Raw genomic sequence first — 20,035 nt, 5'->3', positions numbered from 1 at the left:
TGACAGTTTGTGCGTTTGTTTACGCGGTCGCCATGGCAGCAGCGCCAGTGACAGACGCGCGCGCTCAGCTGCTGTTCGCCTCGCGATAGGAATGTTCTCGAGAGCGCAGTTGCTGTTGTTTTCTTCAGTTGCCAGCCGCCGCCAAGCGGAACTCCAACTATTGTAAGTAAGTTTTTGTTAAAAAGCGCTTGTTATTTGTTATTTACGCACCTTTCAGCATTTAATTATAAATGAAGAGCAGATGAAGGGAGTTTTTAGTTCATGTCTATTACTGAGGGCATCTAACAGCTAACGTGCCCTTTTAAAATGACGTATTTTAACGTTTAATTATATCAGAGATATCAGAGTTTACAGTCTATGATATCAAATTGATATCTAATTACTAACGACTGTAATGACTTTACATGGTTTCTTTTGGCCAATAAAACACTCTCTCAAACAGCAGGTCAAAGGACATGGGGTCAAAGGGCAATGCCAGCATGGCATTTCCCTATTTATGAAAATGTTTTATGATACACTCCTGCATAACTAAAGATCTTCATCAACGCTTGAGAAGTTAGGTGGAATTAGGTAAATTAAATGCAAATTAAATAAAACCCCTTCGGTAGGTAAACAGAAGCCTTAAAAAAGTAGCTGAGGCCTGATTTCGTTCTGCAAGAGGAACCACATCAACACAGGAAGAGAACATTTCAGATTTTACTCTTTTAAAATGTTATACTTCTTCTATGTTAACTGTAAAATAAGTAATAAATAAGCAAGCCATGGCAACAGACGTTTTCATTTCTGTAACTCGTCAAAATAATGTTAACCAATTTCCAACCAAATTGAACCAATATGAGATTTTTTAATATATTTAAGTTGAAATGGCTTATAGCCGATATAGCCACTTTGATTATACCTAAAAACTGATGGCAGCAACTGAACTTAAGTAGATGGATTATTATTGTTGTTGTTATGTTGTTCCCAGGACTATTAATTAAAGAAACAACTTTCATTTTCCAAAACCTCACAAGGTGTATTATTGTGTATATTTAATTTGTTTTCATTTAGATTTATTCAAACCAACGTTTTATGTAAATTCATTATAAAAACTCAGTAGATGATCTATTAAAATGATAGTCACATCGTAATAGATAAAGATATATTCTATATTATTAAAAGTTACACTTTCAATTATTTTTACACCAAAGATGACAAAAAAGACAAAAACTTTATTCATGGTTGATTATCTTCCCATGTACAAGACTGCCATAAATATTCTCAAGAATGTAAACATCTGGTGTAATCATGGAAACCAGACAGCATGAACTGCCTGTGGAGGGATGAAGTGTGTCAGAAAGCCCTCTGATTAAATAAATAACACCGTAGCACCTCAAATACACAGTTCTGTTATAACGCTATAGGGCCTAATATTATCATTCATAAATATTTCACTTTTGTTTTTATGGGTCGAATAATTCTGTCACATGATGAGAGTGCCATTGGTTATCCTGACAACATTTTTATACATTCCTATAATTTATAAAAATGGACAAAAATATAAATTGAATTTGTGCTAATCATTCATAAATGGAGAAAACAGGGCTGGACATATAAGGACTCTTATAGTGCACTCTTAAAAATAAAGGTTCTTTGTTGGCATTCATGGTTTCAGCACATACAGACACAAAATGTAATGTGATTGTTTGCATGAAAACCTTTTACGTTTGCAAGCCAAAGCATCCAGTGCAGTCCCGGCTTGTCTACCAGGCCTGTTCAAAGACTTTCTTGCACATGTTGGAGTTCTCCTGGTGCAGAGGAAATTCTGAGCCCGGCACCAGCTGATCTCTGCTCTTCTTTGAGGAGAATGTCTGTCCTGAGGGCAGTTTCTCCTGCTTGGACACAGTCTCTCTAGAGCACACCAGATGCAAAAACAGGTTAGTTTTGTTCATCTGACACAATTTAAAATAGTATAACCCATTCTCTAACCCTAAAATCTGACTGATGGATACCTGAAGGGGAAAGTGGTTTTGTCCATCTGCATGCAGACGAGGAAAGGGTACTCCGAGAACTGCACGGTGGTGATGAAGTCCAGGGTGGCCTCTGTCTCAAAACCTACTTCCACTCCAGCGCTTACGAAGTCTGTATCCACTGTCACATTACCAATGACGACCAACGCTCCCCTGCACACAATGTCAAGGATGAGCTTAGAAAGTGCACTAAAAAATCTAGGTAAGCACACAGTAAATCTTCAGCACTGTCAGAATCATTTTTACAAACATAAAAAAAAGCTGTTCTAAAAGCTTTCGAGAACAGCAATGCATATCTGTGCAGATTTTCTATTTTTATAAATGTATTTATTTAGATTATTTAGAAGAAGAGTAGATGAGTACAATTTTTTTAAATGTGTTTTTTGTTTCAGTCCCATTCACTCTCTCTAAATATAATAATAAATAAATACAAATAAAAGCTTAGAAAACGTGGCAACTAAATTTAATAAAATACATAAAACTGAAGTAAATAATGAACAATTTTAAACAAAATTTGAGTTGCTTAAATTAAAAATAAATTAGATTCAGTGTTATTATTAACTAAAACTCTCCTCATTTGTAAGTGTCTTTGGATAAAAGCATCTGCTAAATGATTAAATTTAAATGCAAAACTATTGTTTTCCTTAATTAAAATAAACCTGAAATAAAATAAAATATTAGATGGAAAAACTTAAACTTAAAAAACTTAAATGAAAATGAGAAATGTTGCATTGACAACTAACAGCAAATAAGTTAAATTACTAAAACTAAAACTGGAGCTAAATAGAAAAAAAAACAATAAAAAGACAAAAGAAGACAAAAACATAACAATATGACAAGATTAAATTAGTTAATCCCAAGAGTGGAGTTTTTTTCTTTGGATGCGCTGATAACATGCTAACTTGATTCTAAACTCTATCTCAACTTTATTTTTTAGCTTTTTTATATCAAGATGTTTACACCCATTCTTCCTACAACACATGCGCTAGAGAACAACTTCAGATAGAGATTTATTGCCATAGTCTCTTTCTCAGAGGCTCTGCTGAGTCAGTTTTGGTGTTTAGGCTCACATATCACATGAGACTGTCTGGCTCCATGCTTTCAACCTCCACCTTAAATGATCTATTCAGCATGGCTGCCCGTGATGAGTGGGCTGAGTACAGGCATGCTAATCTTGTGCGCCCGAGAGAGCTGTGGTTTATTTAGTTTCTAAACATATCCCACTTGTGTCTGACTATGTGCGTCTGTGTGCGTAACTATCTTTCTTTCGGTTTTCCCCGCTTCTGTGTGCCCGCACACTCATGTGTTTACGTATTAGGTTGTCTGTCTGTCAATGAGTCTTTGTTTGTCTTCTTGTGTGTGTGTATGTATGTTTTCAGAGAAGGTAAAGCCTGCTGCCCAGATCCATACACCTGCCCCTGCCTATCCTGAGGGCTGGCAGATGTAGAAAACCAGATGCCACCCAGAAATACCCATCATCAAACAAAGAACAGCGAACCAACCATGCTAAAAGTAAGGTAAAAATATGTATATATATATTCCCTTGTTACAAAGTTTTATAACGGATACTGTCTTTAACGCTTCAAATGTAAAGATCTGAAATCTCGACCTGAGAGGATTCAGTTTCTCACAATCGATATCATAACCTAATTTTACCCTCAACACCTGATCTTTTACTCCTACCACAGCATCTTTCCATTGCCCTCATTTCCCGCCTGTCTCATTTTAGCCAAGCTGCCATTGCTTGCATCCACAAACTAATAGTAAGCAAGCAGGTGCAGTTGTGGCTAAAGATGTGGATTAGCATCGAATCTCTCTGAAGGATTAATGATGTTATAATAAGATGCACCGGCATCGTATTTACTATCATTTGGAAAACCTAGTGAAGGAAAACATCTGGCAATGGTTTCTAAATAAGCAATTTAAGTGGTCGATTTTAACAAATCCACCATTGCATCCAAAGCAACCAAGGGTGAAATGCCTTCCATTAGGACATCATGGGCTGTCGTTTTAATTGGCAGCTCGGATCTATATCTGAATGCACAACATCATCCCCATATAAGGAGTTTTAAAAGACCTACCTGTTGTTGACGCTTGTCTTAGACTCTCTGTACCACAAGCTGAACTCCATCCCTCCAGAGATATCGATGGCCAGACCACCTTGGAACTCAGCACTGGCTCTTAGACCAGACTGTAGAGGAATCACCTTCAAAGAAAGCGAGAAAGCAAGGTTTGTTTTTAATACATCAAAAAGAAAATACACTATATGGACAAAAGTATTGGGTCACCCCATTCTAATGAACAGGTTTGACTTCTTTAGTAATTTCCATGAGTACAAATCTTAATATTTAAGCATAAAATTATATTCTAGGCAATTGTGTGCTTTGAGTTTTTGGCTCAAGGCCTGCATTTATTCACACCGGAGGTATTCAGCTGGCATTAGGAATATGCTGTCTGTAGACCAGTCAAGTTCTTCCACACTGACTGAATCAATCATTTCTTTTTGAACCTTGCTTTATACACAGAGGCACTGTCATGTTAGAAGAGAAGGGTCCTGTCCAAACTGTTGCTATAAAATTAGAAGCACACAATTCCCTAGAATATCATTATATGCTTAAACATTAACATTTGTACTCGTGTAAATGACTAAAATAGTCAAACCTGTTCATTAGAAGGGGTGTCCCAATACTTTTGTCTATATTGTGTATTTATATTTTACGTTTTAAAATGGTAATATCTTTTAACATTATACACATAGCGTTCAAATGTTTGTGGTTTTTGAATAATTTATGCATCCCAAGGCTGCATGTTTTAATCAGAATTACAGTGAAAACAGTAATATTGTGAAATATTACTATTATTTAAAACAACTGTTTTATATTTGAATATATTTTAAAATGTTATTTATTCCTGTGATGGCAAAGCCGAATTTTCAGCATCATTACTCCAGTCTTCAGTGTCACATGATCCTTCAGAAATCATTGTATTATGCTGATTTGCTTTCAAGAAAAATTTCCTATTATCAATGTTAAAAATGAGTTGTGCTCCTTAATATTATATTTTTTCAGGTTTATTTGATGAATAGAAATTTCAAGAGAACAGCATTTATTTGAAATTATAGCCATGTTATTTCCATGTAATATTAAGAATAATATATATAGGGAACAAATTTAATAATAAAATATACATATATAAGTGTACATTGAGGTGAGTGTCATACCTGTGAGTGGTCTGTCAGCAGAATAAGGCCCTTCACCACATTGATTGGATCTCCAGATATGGAGAACATCTTGGACATCAGGTCACTGTAGCCCTTGAAGAAGGTCACTGGCCGGAGCTGCACATCGAACAGCAGAGCAGACATTCCAGCAAAAGACTCCAGTTCTTCTTCTCCTTCATCCGGCGTGGCTGCAATTAGAGACTCTAGACCCTGTGCTTCAATTGTCACCTGAAATACAGCAAAACAGACATAAAGAACAGTGAATGTCAGGACACACAATGCATGTTTATGGAATACGCTGTACAACACTGTGTTGTGGTAATGACGACAGTACCTGAAGGCCATGAAGGAGGGCTTCGTTGCTCTGACCATAAATGTTCATGTTGCTTCTCCTCAATACACCAGAGCCAGAGTACAGGATGTCCAAATTGTAGGTGCAAGTGACATCAGCAGTTCCTGTTTAAAGATAGAAAATTCAGAAACTGCTACAAGACACACTTTAAAAATGTCTAAGAGTCAAAGTGTTTGCTTATTGGCCTAAGTCTCAAAGATATTGTGGTATACAATACTGTTCAAAAGTAGTTTTTTTCTAAAATGAATCCTGAAAAAAAGTATCACAATTTCCACAAAAATACTGAGCAGCTTAACACTGATAATAATAAGTAGCTAATGTTTCTTGAGCAGCAAATCAGCATATTAGAATTATTTTTGAAGAATAATGTGACACTGAAGACTGGAGTAATGATGCTGAAAATCCAGCTTTATCATCACAGGAATACATTTTATTTGAAAATATATTAAAATAGAAAACAGTTATTTTAAATTGCAATTATATTTCACAATATTACTGTTTTTACTGTAATTTTGATCAAAAACGTAGCCTTGGTGAGTATAAGAGACTTCGTTCAAAAATACTACAAGTCTACAAATCTTACTGATCCCAAACATTTGAATGTATAGCATATATATTATGTATTATAATTAGTATATTAGAATGTTTAGATATTAATGTAACTGAGCTATTTATTTATATAATGTTGGCTGGTTTATCATACACCAGGTAAAAATTGCTTAAAAAAACATAAAACATTGTTTTCATTTTTTTTTTTTCGGAATGTCTTTAATAATATATATTTGCAATACTTCTGTGCAGACTTTGTATCAGGCAGCATTATATAAAAATAATAGTGCCATAGGTTTAAGTTTAAAGGGCAAGAGTGGACATGAGCTCACTTACGTGCCATGAAGCCTGAAAAAGCAGAGGATGACCCAGTCTTAGAAAATCTGTCATAGTTGTGGGAAACCATGTCCTTCATCACTTGTTGTACCAATTTACTGTAAACAAGATAAATGACTTCTATCACACAAGTGTCACGCAGATAATCATTAAGAAGAAAACATTTGTTTATTTTGTCTAGAGATTATGATTAGTAAATTTGAGACCCACCAGGCTGGCATCTCAAAGCGCAATATGTCCTGGACTTTAGACAGCATGTATTTGTTCATCTCATGTGGCAGGTGTCCAATAGAGAGTAGAAGATTCTTCACTTCCATATAGGACGGACTAGTGCTCATAATCACATCAGCTGCCGCGGCACGAACGTTCTTCTCATAAATATGCTTGTTCTGATGGTATATGCGGTTCAGCGTCTTTTTCACCTGTGGAAATAGAGTGTTAAATGTTTTGAAGATTAGCTGAAGATTTGTTTTTTTTGCCCCTCTAGGTGACGGGGATTGATAATTTACCTCTGGTGTGATCAGCTGAGGGTTGTATCTCTGTAGCGCTGTAATTGCAATGGTGCTAAACGCTCCCACCTCAGACTCTGCATATTTGGTTAAAACAGGAATACTCTCCGGCAGAAGAGCGTTCTTCAATGCTAGCAGGTACATCTGAACTTCGGACTCCGCCTGAGTGCTGTCAGGCCCTGCCAACAGCATCTCTTTCACCTTAAGCACTGTCTACACATCAAACACAGAAGAAACACAGTCAGCTTGAATTACTAAACTCAAGTTTGATTAACTTTAAAGGGATTGTTCAGCCAAAAATGAAAATTCTGTCATCATTTACTCTCCCTCAAGTTCTATCATGATAACTCTCTGAGAGTTTAGCATGGTAATGTATGTACATGACAATGTTAATGTGTTGTGGTGGCCTTGGCAGAATAGATCTGCTTCACTGCTGCTGCTGCGGCAGAGCAACATCCACAACATGCTGCTATGAGCATGTACTGTTGCTGCACATATGTGACCCTGGAGCACAAAACCAGTCTTAAGTCGCTGGGGTATATTTGTAGCAATAGCCAAAAATACATTGTATGGGTCAAAATTATCATTTTTTTTTTAATGCCAAAACTCATTAGGATATTAAGTAAAGAACATATTCCATGAAGATATTTTATACATTTCTTACCGTAAATATATATAAACTTTATTTTTGAATAATAATATGCATTGCTAAGAACTTAATTTGGACAACTTTTTAAAGGCAATTTTCTCAATATTTAGATTTTTGCATCCTCAGATTCCAGATTTTCAAATAGTTGTATCTCGGCCAAATATTGTCCGATCCTAACAAACCATACATCAACGGAATGCTTATTTATTCAGCTTTCAGATGATGTATCAACCTCAACTTAAGACGGGTTTTGTGGTCCAGGGTCACATGTAAAATATGTGAAATAACCCCCATATATAGCATACATGAATCGCCCTGTAGCAGAGCTATACAGGTGGAACGGGGGGAGGTGGAGGGTTTCTGAAGCACGCTACAACTGCAACAGCAATTTGAATGTTGAGCAGCAAGCTCATTGGCTGCTGATACAAAAAGAACCAATCAGCTGTGGCATGTGATGATGTCATTATGTTAGATTGAGTTTGACCTATCGGCCTGCGCCATCTAGAGTTTAATAACAGAACTTTGGATTTGTTCCAAAACCTGTTTGAGTTTGTTTGTTCTGTTAAACACAAAAGAAGATATTTTGAAGAACATAGGTAACCAAACAGTTGATGTTCCCCATTCCATATATTTTTGTTATACTATTGAAGTCAGTGTATAGGAAACACATACAGATTTGGAACAGTAAATGATAGAATTTTCATTTTTGGCTGAACTATCTCTTTAATAATTTTTGGAAATGTTTTGTTTGCAGTTTTGATATTAAATATATGAATCATATGTGAACATGTATAAGTACAGAAATTAATACAAATAATATACTCACCGGTAGTTCACATGCTCCTTTCAGACAGAGTTTCCTGAGCAAAGCTCCCATGATAATCACAATCGACTCTTTGATTTCTGTACTACCTATCTTTCCTTGAGACAAATCCTATGTGGGAACAAGTCACATAAATTAGAATAATGAATGAAAATTTTTAATATGAAATGTGTAAATTTTGCACCACTAGTGTCACCAATGGGAACAGCATGATCAAACTATATATGTGTGTGTGTGTGTGTGTGTGTGTATATATATATATATATATATATATATATATATATATATATATATATACCTTACTACCACAGTACATCTTTGTAAGATTAACATTCACAGCGGTGAGTGATTGCAGTATTGCAGTTCTCTTACCAGCAGGGACTGCAGCATGGTCTCTGTAGGGTGAGAGGCAAAGCCACATGCGTACAGGAAGCGCTCCTGCAGCACTAAATCTTCCTTCTTGCTGAAGTCCAGGAACTCCAGAATGGCTGAGAGAGAAGATGGAGTCTGAGCTGACGTTACTGCATCCACCAGCTGAGGCCTGGAAAGACAGAGAAACAATGTACTTGAAGTCTGGAAGTCCTAAGGCTGCGTTTATTGTTGGTGAAAACAGTTGTGCTGCTTAATTCACTTCACAATTCACTTTATAATATTCTTTGTGGAAACTGTGATACGTCTTTCAGGATTCTTTGATCTTAGAAAGTTTAAAAGAACAGGAAGTGACTGATTTGAGTTTGAGTGTTTGCAGAGAAGTCTTAAATATCATTAGTGTAGTTGCCTACTTTGTTGTTAGCAGCCTTTTAGTGTAACTAGATACTGTAGCTAATTAAAGCTAAAGAGTAGCTTAACTCTAATAATGTGCACAAATGAGAAATAGAGAAGCACAATGAGGAGTTTGGTCTTACAGTACAGTCTTGCTGCAGTTGCGCAGTAAAGTCATGATCTCTGACTTGCTGGCTTTGCGCAGGCTGTGTAAGATTGCGAGGAAGCTCCTTGGGGCTTCTGCTTTAGAGAGTGAATGTGGCTCCAGCTGAGGTCTCACCGCTTTCCATGTGTCCATTAGCTATTGTACACCAAAACAATACAATATACAATTAGGATAAACACAAACACATGCTTAAAAACATTTCGCAAACTTTTATAGGGTGATAAAAAAAAATTAATGCTTAATTCAACATGTAGTTTCTTTGTAATTCTTTGTGAAATTTACTAATAAGTGAGTGAAAATTGTTTCAAAGTAAATTCAACACCAATTTTTGTTTCAGTGTAAGCGGAGTAAACAGGATTTTCATTTTTAAGTGAAATAATGGTTTCACATCAGATTCATAAGCACAAACACAAAAGTTGGTAAAAGAAAAGCATAGTAACTCACATTGGGGCATCCCTTGCATTTGGTTTTAACTTTCTCCACCATGACTCCAACAGACATGAGTTTGTCATCCAGAGACTTCACCACACTTGAGGCATCTTTACCTGCTACTTCTGTTGGGCCAACCTCAATCTTTTTAAGCGTCAATGACTGCCTGTTGGAAATGAGAAGACACTTTAATTTCATTCATTAACTGATTTAATTAAGTGATTTCTTTTCACATTTCTTTGGTACCTGGACAGGACTTTAGTTGCAGCTTTATGACGAGCATTGATGGACAAAATGTGTGTTTCTTCAACATCAGCAGACTTAATAATGCCATTCTCCAGAGTGATTACTGTTTCAGAAGCAGACTTCCCACTGACGCCCAATACCTAAAGAGGAAGAGAGGAAAGGTCAATAAAAAGTGCCAGGAATTGTGTACAAATGCATGAGGTAAGATGAGAAAATTAGTTTTTGTCTTACAGGGCTGTTTGTAGTGAATCCCATCTCTTGTGTTTTGCAGGTATCCAAGTGTTTTGTACGGATCACCTGATCTTTGGTAGCTTTGTACTCAACTAAACATTTCCCCGAAGCATCAGCCTGCAGATTACAGAGAGAGTATTTAAACTTAGAAAAACTTACATACTTTAAACACTTCAATGGAGAATTGTAATAGTCTTTACCTCTGACATCTTCCCAGACTTTAGCTGCATCATTAGCATACTGGCCACACCCCTCTTCAAGTTTTTGATGGTAGCAGGCTCCGTCTTATGGGCATACAGGCTTCTGATCTAAGTAAAATCACACAAAAAAATCAAATCACTATGGAATATATTAAACAATTCGAAACTTAAATGGATGTGAGAAACATTTTTATGATACATAATGAAATGTTTATTACCTTGCCCATCTTCCACAGCACCATGAAGGGCCTCTGAAGTGTCTCAAGCCTGACTTTACCCAGAATGCTTTCTGCTGAGCTGCCATGGAAGATGTTGTTTTTGCGGGAGCGTTTTCCAGCACTTTCAACTTGAACATTTGAAATCTGAGAACAGGACAGGAGAAGGTGATTTGCAATGGGAAAACAGAATATGTATATAATTTTTTTTAATCAATATTAACAAGACTACTAATTACATATTTGGAGATATATATAGAATTCAGACACTTAATCGGACAAATTTGATAAATAGTTTTTTGTTATCAAATTTGTTAAGTTCAACTTAAAAGTATTTTTTGACATATGTAAGTAGAACTTAAATAAATTTTTATACAGTATGTAATTTCATAATTATCATCTATGAATGTGTGCTTCCAGTGTACTGCCCCTGCTATGCATTTATGGTAATGTTAACTTTAATATACTTGTATATTATACTTGTATGCTATGTATATAAGTATGTTTATAATTTCACATTTGTCAAGAAGAAGCTGAAATGTAACAACTTGTTTCATTTTTAAAGATTTTTAATGATACAGTTACATAATACTACAGTTAAAAATACCTGTGATTTAAATGTTAGTCAACACATCAAAATGTGCTCTTTTTACAGCATGACAAAATATTATTAAAACATAATCATTGAAAATGTCCTTTAAAGTAAAACTTTTACTTTAAAAAGTGAACTTTATATTATATTCCAGTACAGTTTTTTAAGTACACTACCAGTGCATTCAATATAAGCGCACTGTCTTACAAGGGTATGCAATCAAAAAAAAAAAAAAAAAAATACCACTGAAGTTCTCCCCTTTACCTGCAATCGAAGTAGCTGTTCGTCCTGGATCTCTGGGTTCCTCCAGACAAGACTGATGTCCACATCACTGCTAATCTTGAATCCAGTGTTCCCCCTAGTGGATCCCGTCGGCCTGTTCAGCCCGACCTCAGCGCTGTAGCTATATCTGTAGAGTTTGTCATTATCCAGCCGAGGTCCTGCACTCGCACCTGAAAAAATACAAAAATGTCATGCTGTGACACATTCTAGATCTTCAGCCGACTTCCAGTCAGTGGCATGTAAGACACAGCTGGACAAGGGAGGAATGTGAAATTAGAGAGGCAGGAAGTGGATTGACCATCTCCTAAAAATCACACAGACTTAAACCCAGTTATGGAGCTGGTGGAAACACTTACTCTACCTGAAATCTGAATTGAATCCACTGTTTTATTCCACAGGATTTACATCCACAAGAAATCATTTGTTCAAGAGAAAGAGAAAGCTACAGAAGCACTCAGAGGAAGTCCATAGCCTTTCATTGAAGGTAAAACAGAAGGAAATTGAATGTAGTCCTATCTGTAATTGTAGGTGGGTCTCAGATAACGGTGTACTATGGGCTATTAATCCTCTGTAATCATCATATATATGGATCATGTTCTTAACCTCATTATGTGACACAACTAAATTTAGTTTGTCTTAAAAGTATTAAACGAGTCAGAATCATTAAAGGTAACGTTTGTGCAAATCAAGACAATTTTGTGATGTTAGGGGCAAAACACTGAACAAATCCCAAAAAATCGAAATCCACATTGCAATTTAACGCTCTGCTCAGACACAGTTTGTCTGAATTTGTGGTTTTAGGTTTGTTGATTCATAAAGTGATTGATAAACAGTATCTCTGCAAAACAAGACTATTATCCTCTCTGCCAGCACAGTTCAGTCTTGTCCCGAAAACACTGACGTGTCACACTCAGATTGCATCACATCTTCTGATACAGAGATTATGTCCTGATTTTACCCTTCTAAAACAAATGTGTTTATTTCATTTTTATTCATATTTACATACAATTAAAAATATGAAAATAATAAAAATACAGAAATATTTCAGTAATGATACTGATACTGAATAAACATACTGATTATTGTAAATGCAATGATTAGATGAATCTGGGCACAGAATGAATGAAAGGTGTGACTAACTACATGATTATTAAATGTTTTCAAAATGACTACACTAGAGTCCTCAATGATCTGCATAAACACTTACATTAATGAAATATTACAATTAATTGAAATCTGAAAACTTGAGAACATTTGCTAGTTTTAACCACCAAGCAAACACACAGCCTAAGTTATTTTAACATTGATTTTTATGTCTTCAGACTTTTAAAAAATGACTTACCAAGGGATGAGGTACTTAAAAAGGAGGTGACCCATAGTAAAAGTCCAGCAAGCCGCAGCATGGTTGGCTCGCTGTGTGCTGTGCGCGTTAAAGGTCTGCGGGCCAGAGAGAGGATGGCTGTCTGATCCTTCAGATGTCTCTCTCTCTCTCTCTGTTTATCTAGATTTGAGGTTCAGACTCCAAACTCCACGCTCCGGTACTAAGTACGAGATAATGGCTAATAATTAACCGGCAGAGCTCGGCGAGATTTGGTGAATGAACGCTCCTCAGAGACGGGGTTTGATTTTTATAGCAGCGTCTGCATGAAAGAGGCACTCAGCGCTGATCATTATGACATACAGTCATAATGATCAAACGCGATTACTGCATCCTTCATGACAGGATTAGCGAATTTTGTTTTGACTCAACCACATTATAGTATATTATATCATAGAAATAAATAAGGAGGTCGCAGTTAAAACTTCTTTGAAAATGACACTTGAAATGTAGTTTTTTGTATTCATGGTTTCAGGCATTTTTGAAAAACGTTTATGTATTTTCTGATAAAATGACATTTAATTTTAACTGCATTTATATATATATATACATATATATTTCATATATATATATAAGTATAATTTTTCATATATGTGTATATATATATATATATATAAATTCAAAATGACAATTCAAAGTAAAACACAAGTTATTTTAGTGTCACTGAGATAATACTTATTATTAATATTTTGAAACCATTTTTATTTTTAATTTATTCTCTGTTTTCAGACAGTAAATTGTGTATTTGTCATTTGCTTTTTTTCAAGTTTGTTTTCATTATTTTAATTTAATTTATTGAATTATATTTTTACTAATGGTTTAATTTTATTTATTTTAGTACATCAGGAGAAACATGAAATGAAAAATATGTTGCCTTGACAACTAGCTGAAATAAAGTTTAAGTTTTTATAGTCTATTTTATTTTAGTTAACTATAATAACTCTCTCTTTATTTGAATGTTTAAACAGTCAATCTTTTTAACAATTTCACTGAGACTCATGTTTGGACAACCAATAAGAAACGATAATGGATCAATTACTGTATGTGGATGATGTGGTCGATGATCTTTGATGCATGGCATGATTGCACGTGTCTGTAACCATTTATACACAGTGATATGCACCTGTAAGAGAGTCATTTTCATTTTACTGTGGTACCTTTCACCTAGACTGCAGCTGTATTATCTCATCGCAATAAAATTCACATTATCACACATTCACATATCCTTTTATGTCATGTACTATACTAAAAGAAGAAAAATTCCTTATGTAGTACAATACGGCCTCTAAACTAGGTCTTCTGCTCATCAGGCAAACTCTGAGACTCCTGTCCTGAAGACAAGAGCTTCTGATTGAATCAGCTGTGATTACAATGCTGTTGATGCTGCTTATCTTCATTTTTTCCCATAAAGAAATCACTGTGAGGAAGTCATCATATAAGTACTGAGTAATAGCTCATCACTTGCATTATGTAGGTGTTTAACCTACATTGAATGTTCAGCACTTAAGGACATTTTACACAAACATTGAGTTAACATATATTTGATTCCACATCTATACTGTAAATGTTCTGGAATGAGTTATTTAAATTATTTAGCAAAATGTGTCTGAATTTATAACTAAATATCATGATACCATCATGAATAATTTTAAAATGGCTCTAAAATGTTAGAACTAGAAATAATATATTGCTTGTTTGTTAGCTTTCTGTTGAAAGATCACCACCTTTTGGCCTTACTTGTGAATCACAGTATGCTGGAAAGCCCATTCAAACACCATTGAGCATTGTTTTTCATTTAATAATAGTAATATTATTATAATATCTGCATTTTCCATTACTGTGAGTACAACCTTGAAAAAAAGACTTTGAGAAAACATTTGAAGCACTGTTGCACCAGAGCTTCAGGTCAGCACAACAAAGTTTCACCTTGTCTATTATAAGCATAGCCTAATACTTGTAATCATTAACCTCCTAATAATCATTTTGATGAACCTCATAAGAACATAATGTGTTTTCCTTCTAATTTTCTAATTTAAACCAAGAGACTACTAAATCATGTGAATTTCTTCATACTATCTTGCACTAAATTTATGAGGTTGTTAAGAGCACTATAAAGTGACCCATAGTGACAGGTCAAATAAGCACTGTTAACTGTGTTTGGAATACCATAGAGGAATGTTGCTGTAACGGTATGTATTGCAGTTATTAATATTCGAATATCAAATATTCAAATCATATCGAAGCCTTGCGGTATCTCATTTGAGTGCTTTATTGTCATACACAGTAAATTCATTAAATCCACCTGCACTGACCTGTCTCAGCCTCTAGATGGAGACAATCTTTTTCCAATTAACAAAATATACATGTACAAGTTTTTGACAAGTAGTTTTATTTATTTTGACCAGTTATTATTATTATCATTATTGTTTTTGTTGGTGGTGGTGTTGTTATCTGTGGACAAAATCCATTAAATTCACTAATAGCCTACATTCAAATGAATAATAATGTAAAAATTCAATTCAAATAATATATCACACAACATATTACAGATATTAAGGGGGGAAATATTATGCTGCTCATTATAAGGATATTGGTCTGACAAACATTCCCATTCTCAAGTTACTGTTCACACTGTACTGTTTGTGTTTATATAGTTTAACCATCAATAATAAACCTGATCACAAATAAAATGACGTCAGAAACGAGTATACATATGACGTTCTTTATACCCCAAGAAGTTCTGTCAAATTTAGTTTAGGACAGGGCAGTCAAATTCCTACACTAAACGGTCTTATCTTATGTGAGGTGTGCTTTGAGAGGCGGGAATCTGTGTGTGTGTGTGTTCAAGTGTTGGAATTCCCACACTTCATTGCCATCATATAAAGTCGTGTGAGCACTGCAGAGCTCATTCTGAGTCAGTATGTCTATACAAGTGCTTCTCTTCAGCCTGTTTCTGCTGCTCACTTCAGGTACAGTAAACATACAAAACTTATACACTGATGACTGTTCATTAATATTAATCACTTCATGTCTTTGTCTGTAAACACCTAAAGCTTGAGGTGTGTAAAACAAGAGTTAACATCTTCATTGTTGTTCTGTGTACCGTAAAAATGACATAAAAGCTTTTAAAAAACAAGAAACCGGTTTAACCTCTTCTACCACAAAGCAATATCTAAAACAGTTCACTTTTGTTTAAGGGGCACAAGGAAACCCCGGCTCATCCCGAAAGGTAAGGAGTGTTTTTTGTTCTCAGTGAATGATTAACTAGGTTTTTTTTTTGGTTCATTTCATTTTTAGAGGTTAAAATGATTGTTATGCAATGGCACATATGAGTGTATGTGTGTGTTTTGTAGCCCGCGTGTGCTGAGATGGCCGAGATCCACGCGTGTCCCATGAACTTCGCACCTGTGTGCGGCAGCGACGGGAACAGCTACGCCAACGAGTGCTTGCTGTGTGTGGAAAGACTGTAGGTCACATACACGTACACACAGGCAGCTGGAGTACAGTCATACTTTTATTTATGACATTATAGCTTTTTTGTGTCTTTTTCAGGAAAACCAAATCTGACATTTTAATCACAAGAGATGGCGACTGCTGAGCTCCTGCACAACATCGTTAAGATCTGTGGCCAAATTAAAGCGTCTGAAATGGAACATCTTTGTTGCTTTTCTTCAACACTCAATGTCACAAAAGTCTCCATGGCTTTAGACGTTATGCTTATATTGAATTAGTTTATTTTATGTAGTTTTTGTTTTCACTTTTAGTTTTTAGAACTTAATTTTAAGTTGTAGAACTATTTTTGCAATTTTGTTATTTTCATTATATTTATAGGCTAGTTTTTCATTTTTAAAATATGTTCATATGTCCATGTTCTTTATATTTTATTTATTCCTTTTAGTTTATATGATTTTAGTTATTTTAGTATCTCAAGTTAACTAAAAAATGAGAAGCTAGCTGAAATAAAATATTTAAGTTATTTTATGTTTTATTTTATCATCAGTTTCAAGTAACTTTTTTTTCTTTTTTTATGGTTTTAGTTTAAATGATAATAACTAGTCTAAGGTTCATTGCACTAAAATAAATTCTAAAATACACAAGAAAAGGGTTACGTTTTCTTGACATTTTTTATGAATTACATTTTATTTTTCCTCCAACAAATTATTTTGCTCCATCAATTTTAAATGAACATCTATATTATTTAAATAACATTTATTTTGTATATTTGTCATATTTAAGGATAACATTTTCACCAAGATTTTGGCCCCACATTATCCTACAAATTTACAGTATTTGTGCAAATTTTTCAGAAACAATGCTGATATTTTCCCAGCCTCTTGGGGTCTGTGTCAGCTCAGCTTCCTTCATTTTTCTGCGTTCATTTGGAAACAGAAGAAAACTCTGGCAGAAACCAATATTGCACTTTGATGTAGAGGAGCTTTATAATCAGAGTGAACTAGTAAACTGTTTTACTTCTGTTTTTACTCTCTCTGGATTGTGCACTCCAGTATCTCAAAAGAGTTACTCATAACTACTCCTAAAATGTAGCCCCATCTCTGGCCGAAAGTTCAGTGACTGCCCTGGTTCACACAGAGACCAGCACAAGACAAGAAACAGCACTGCAACTGCATTCAAAATTACAGTATCTGATTTCATAGTTGCAAATACTATTAATAAGTTGTTTACTTTATTTCATGAGATTGTTTGATTGTATTGTGGGCCCCTGGAAGACAAATGAACATTCCGATGTAGCAAGACTGTCTTATTGTGTTGATTTATTAGCTGATACTAAAAATCAAGAGTTTTAAACATTCTTGTATATTGCATTACACTATACATTTCAAAAGTTTATTTTTTTGTTTGTTTTTTTAAAGAAATTAATAGTCTTATTCAGCAAGGATGCATTCAATTGATGTAAAATGACAGCAAGAGATTTATTTTTCAAATATTGTTATTTCTATTCATCAAACAATCTTGAATTAAAATATGTTTTCAACATTGATCTTGCCCACCAAATCAGCATTTTAGAATGATTTCTGAAGGATCATGTGACACTTGAAATTCAGTTTTGCCATCTCAGCAATAAATTCCATTTTCAAATATATTAAAATAAAAAACATTTATTTTAAATTGCAATATTTCACAATATTATTGTATCACAAAGAGAAAAACGACCAGAAATTGTTCATTATTCGTTTATTTATTTAGCTACAGCTATTTCCCCCCCCAAAAAACATTTTCACTCAATATTCAGTGGATCCCACTGCCAAGTGTGAAATATTTTTCATTGCCTAATGAAACACAGCAATCAACCTCCACCAATCAAAATTATGTTTTATTGTGTTTATTATGCATATATTGAAATTTGTAATTAAAATGTATTAAATACAGTGATCATTTACTCTCCCTTAAGCTGTATGAGTTTCTTTCTTCTCTTGAATACAAAAGAAGATATTTTGAAGAATGTTGGTAACCAAATTGTTGATGGTAGCCATTTACAGTATGGACATAATACTATGGCTACCGTCAACTGTTTGGTCACCAACATTCTTTAAATATTTTTTTCAACAGAAGAAAGAAACTCGTATTGGCTTGGAACAACATGAGGTAGAGTTAATGATGACAGAATTTGAATTTTTGGGTGAACTGTCCCTTTAATATTACTCCGTGCTTGAGTACTTAGCACAGTAACATGGGCACTAATGTACAGTTGGTCTATAAGATCAAACTACTGACGCATACTTACTACCATGGTATGTGTACATGTTGAATTGCCATCTCTTAAAGCTCTGTAAGGTGTTTTGTATGAGTGTGCAGGTTTGTGTTGAACTGGAATTCACAGTAGTCAGGCGTGATTTTCACTTGCTGCTTAGCAAGGTTTAGAAATATAATGCTCCTTAAAGTCTGAAGCAGACAATTAACAGGCATTTAAGGCTCACAGGTAAGTATAATGTTGAAAATTACAATTCAACTGTTCTTTCTATTCTTGTGTCCTTCAGAAGAACGTCACTTTCATTCAAACTCAGTGTTTCACCAGTGTTTTCTTTGTTGTTCGCTAGGTTTGAACCGATTCAGAGTCAGATGTGCAGTTTAATGATCTCTGAAGAGTTGCAGCAAGCTAATGCTTCTTGTGAGCTCTAGAGGTTTCATGGATTGCCGATGTCCACAGTGATTTTGGTGTACAGCAGGTCTGTCTCTATATCTACCACTTTGTAACTGAGTGATCTGATGCCATCCGTCTTCATTGTCTGTCTTGTGTGAGCAATTCTCTTAAATCTACGAAATAGAGATGCAGCTTTAGAATGTCATTCAATCTGTCTTGTATTTCTGCATGTGTGTGTGTGTTTGTGAAAGAGAGATTACCTCTGTGGGTTTGGCTCATTTTTCTTGTCTCTTGAGTGACGAATCATTCTGCATTTGCCGATGTCTCCACTCGGTCTTGATATTTTCATGCCTCGAAATACCAGCCTTCAAAAATAGTGTCCCTCAAATTCTTCCATTATCTGAATTACCTCATATATTACAAGAGAGAATTTGTAATTAATAGTAAGAAATGATATATTTTCCTCACCTGTTAAAGATGTCATCGTCTTCTCCTCCCCAGCCCCAGTAGTTATTGGGAAAACCATTGATCTTTTGAAACTGCTCTTTACTCATTGCTGATACACCCCCAAAATACTGTTTATATGGCAACCTGCATAAAAAAACAAAAAAAATTTTTGAATGAAAAATGTATCATACTGACAATCTTGATACTGTATATGTGTTTGTGCAACAATCCCCTGGGAACTTCCTACTTACAAGTTTGAAGTCATAATTACGATATAGAAATTTTGATTGGAAAAAAACTGGCTCAACTGGAAGATTTTCTAATGCTAATATAAGAAAATTAAGAAAACATTTACACATTTTGTGTGATCAATGTTTTATCAGCGCATTTAATTGTGCCTATGGAAATGTAGTTTTTTCATATGTAGTTTTTTAATGGGAAATGTAGTTTTTTCTCTTACATAAACTAGCCAAATCAGCACAATACCATTTAAAAGTTTGAGGTTAGTAATTTTTGTAATATCTATACTCACCACTTCCA

At 34.8% G+C, this 20,035-nt stretch overlaps 3 protein-coding genes across 8 annotated transcripts in view; 1 reads left to right on the top strand and 2 right to left on the bottom strand.

Annotated features, from left to right (window-relative positions):
- Positions 1-77: 77 nt before the first annotated feature.
- LOC306874226 (putative pancreatic secretory proteinase inhibitor) lies at positions 78-18,355 on the top strand. Of its 6 annotated transcripts, none has more exons than XR_013784606.1 (8): positions 78-162; positions 1,714-1,916; positions 2,028-2,211; positions 3,389-3,526; positions 4,113-4,239; positions 6,954-7,113; positions 8,917-10,251; positions 10,718-11,391. XR_013784606.1 is itself a non-coding variant. In XM_079424110.1 (4 exons), the coding sequence occupies exons 1-4, from the start codon at positions 15,869-15,871 to the stop codon at positions 16,544-16,546; spliced, it is 240 nt and encodes a 79-aa protein (XP_079280236.1). In that variant the 5' UTR covers positions 15,681-15,868; the 3' UTR covers positions 16,547-18,355. The 6 variants fall into 6 exon arrangements, 1 of the variants encoding a protein (XP_079280236.1); XR_013784607.1 differs by having other exon boundaries at positions 78-166; positions 1,998-2,211; positions 8,826-10,251; XR_013784608.1 differs by having other exon boundaries at positions 84-162; positions 3,389-3,521; positions 8,823-10,251.
- On the bottom strand, positions 1,743-13,359 carry LOC306874224 (microsomal triglyceride transfer protein-like; the record flags this gene model as incomplete). Its single annotated transcript, XM_079424108.1, has 18 exons — positions 12,913-13,359; positions 11,553-11,740; positions 10,700-10,843; positions 10,482-10,589; positions 10,282-10,398; positions 10,051-10,190; positions 9,820-9,970; positions 9,353-9,510; positions 8,820-8,988; positions 8,451-8,558; positions 6,976-7,188; positions 6,677-6,888; positions 6,467-6,564; positions 5,564-5,685; positions 5,230-5,457; positions 4,091-4,215; positions 1,992-2,162; positions 1,743-1,890 (listed from the first exon to the last, which is right to left on the bottom strand). The coding sequence occupies exons 1-18, from the start codon at positions 12,971-12,973 to the stop codon at positions 1,743-1,745; spliced, it is 2,661 nt and encodes an 886-aa protein (XP_079280234.1). The 5' UTR covers positions 12,974-13,359.
- The window catches only part of LOC306874225 (beta-1,4-galactosyltransferase 1-like), a 9,612-nt gene continuing 7,701 nt past the window's right edge, over positions 18,125-20,035 (bottom strand). The window contains exons 4-6 of the mRNA XM_079424109.1: positions 19,517-19,639; positions 19,309-19,413; positions 18,125-19,221 (exon numbers count right to left, since the gene is read on the bottom strand). Of these exons, the coding sequence (XP_079280235.1) occupies positions 19,092-19,221; positions 19,309-19,413; positions 19,517-19,639 (358 nt within the window). The 3' untranslated portion in view covers positions 18,125-19,091. The remainder of the gene's footprint in view (positions 19,222-19,308; positions 19,414-19,516; positions 19,640-20,035) is intronic.

This window comes from Barbus barbus (assembly GCF_936440315.1).
Source record: "Barbus barbus genome assembly, chromosome: 8".
NCBI classification, from domain to species: Eukaryota; Metazoa; Chordata; class Actinopteri; order Cypriniformes; family Cyprinidae; genus Barbus; species Barbus barbus.
The sequence above is the reverse complement of the archived record's forward strand: the minus strand, read 5'-3'. Positions and strand labels throughout refer to the sequence as shown.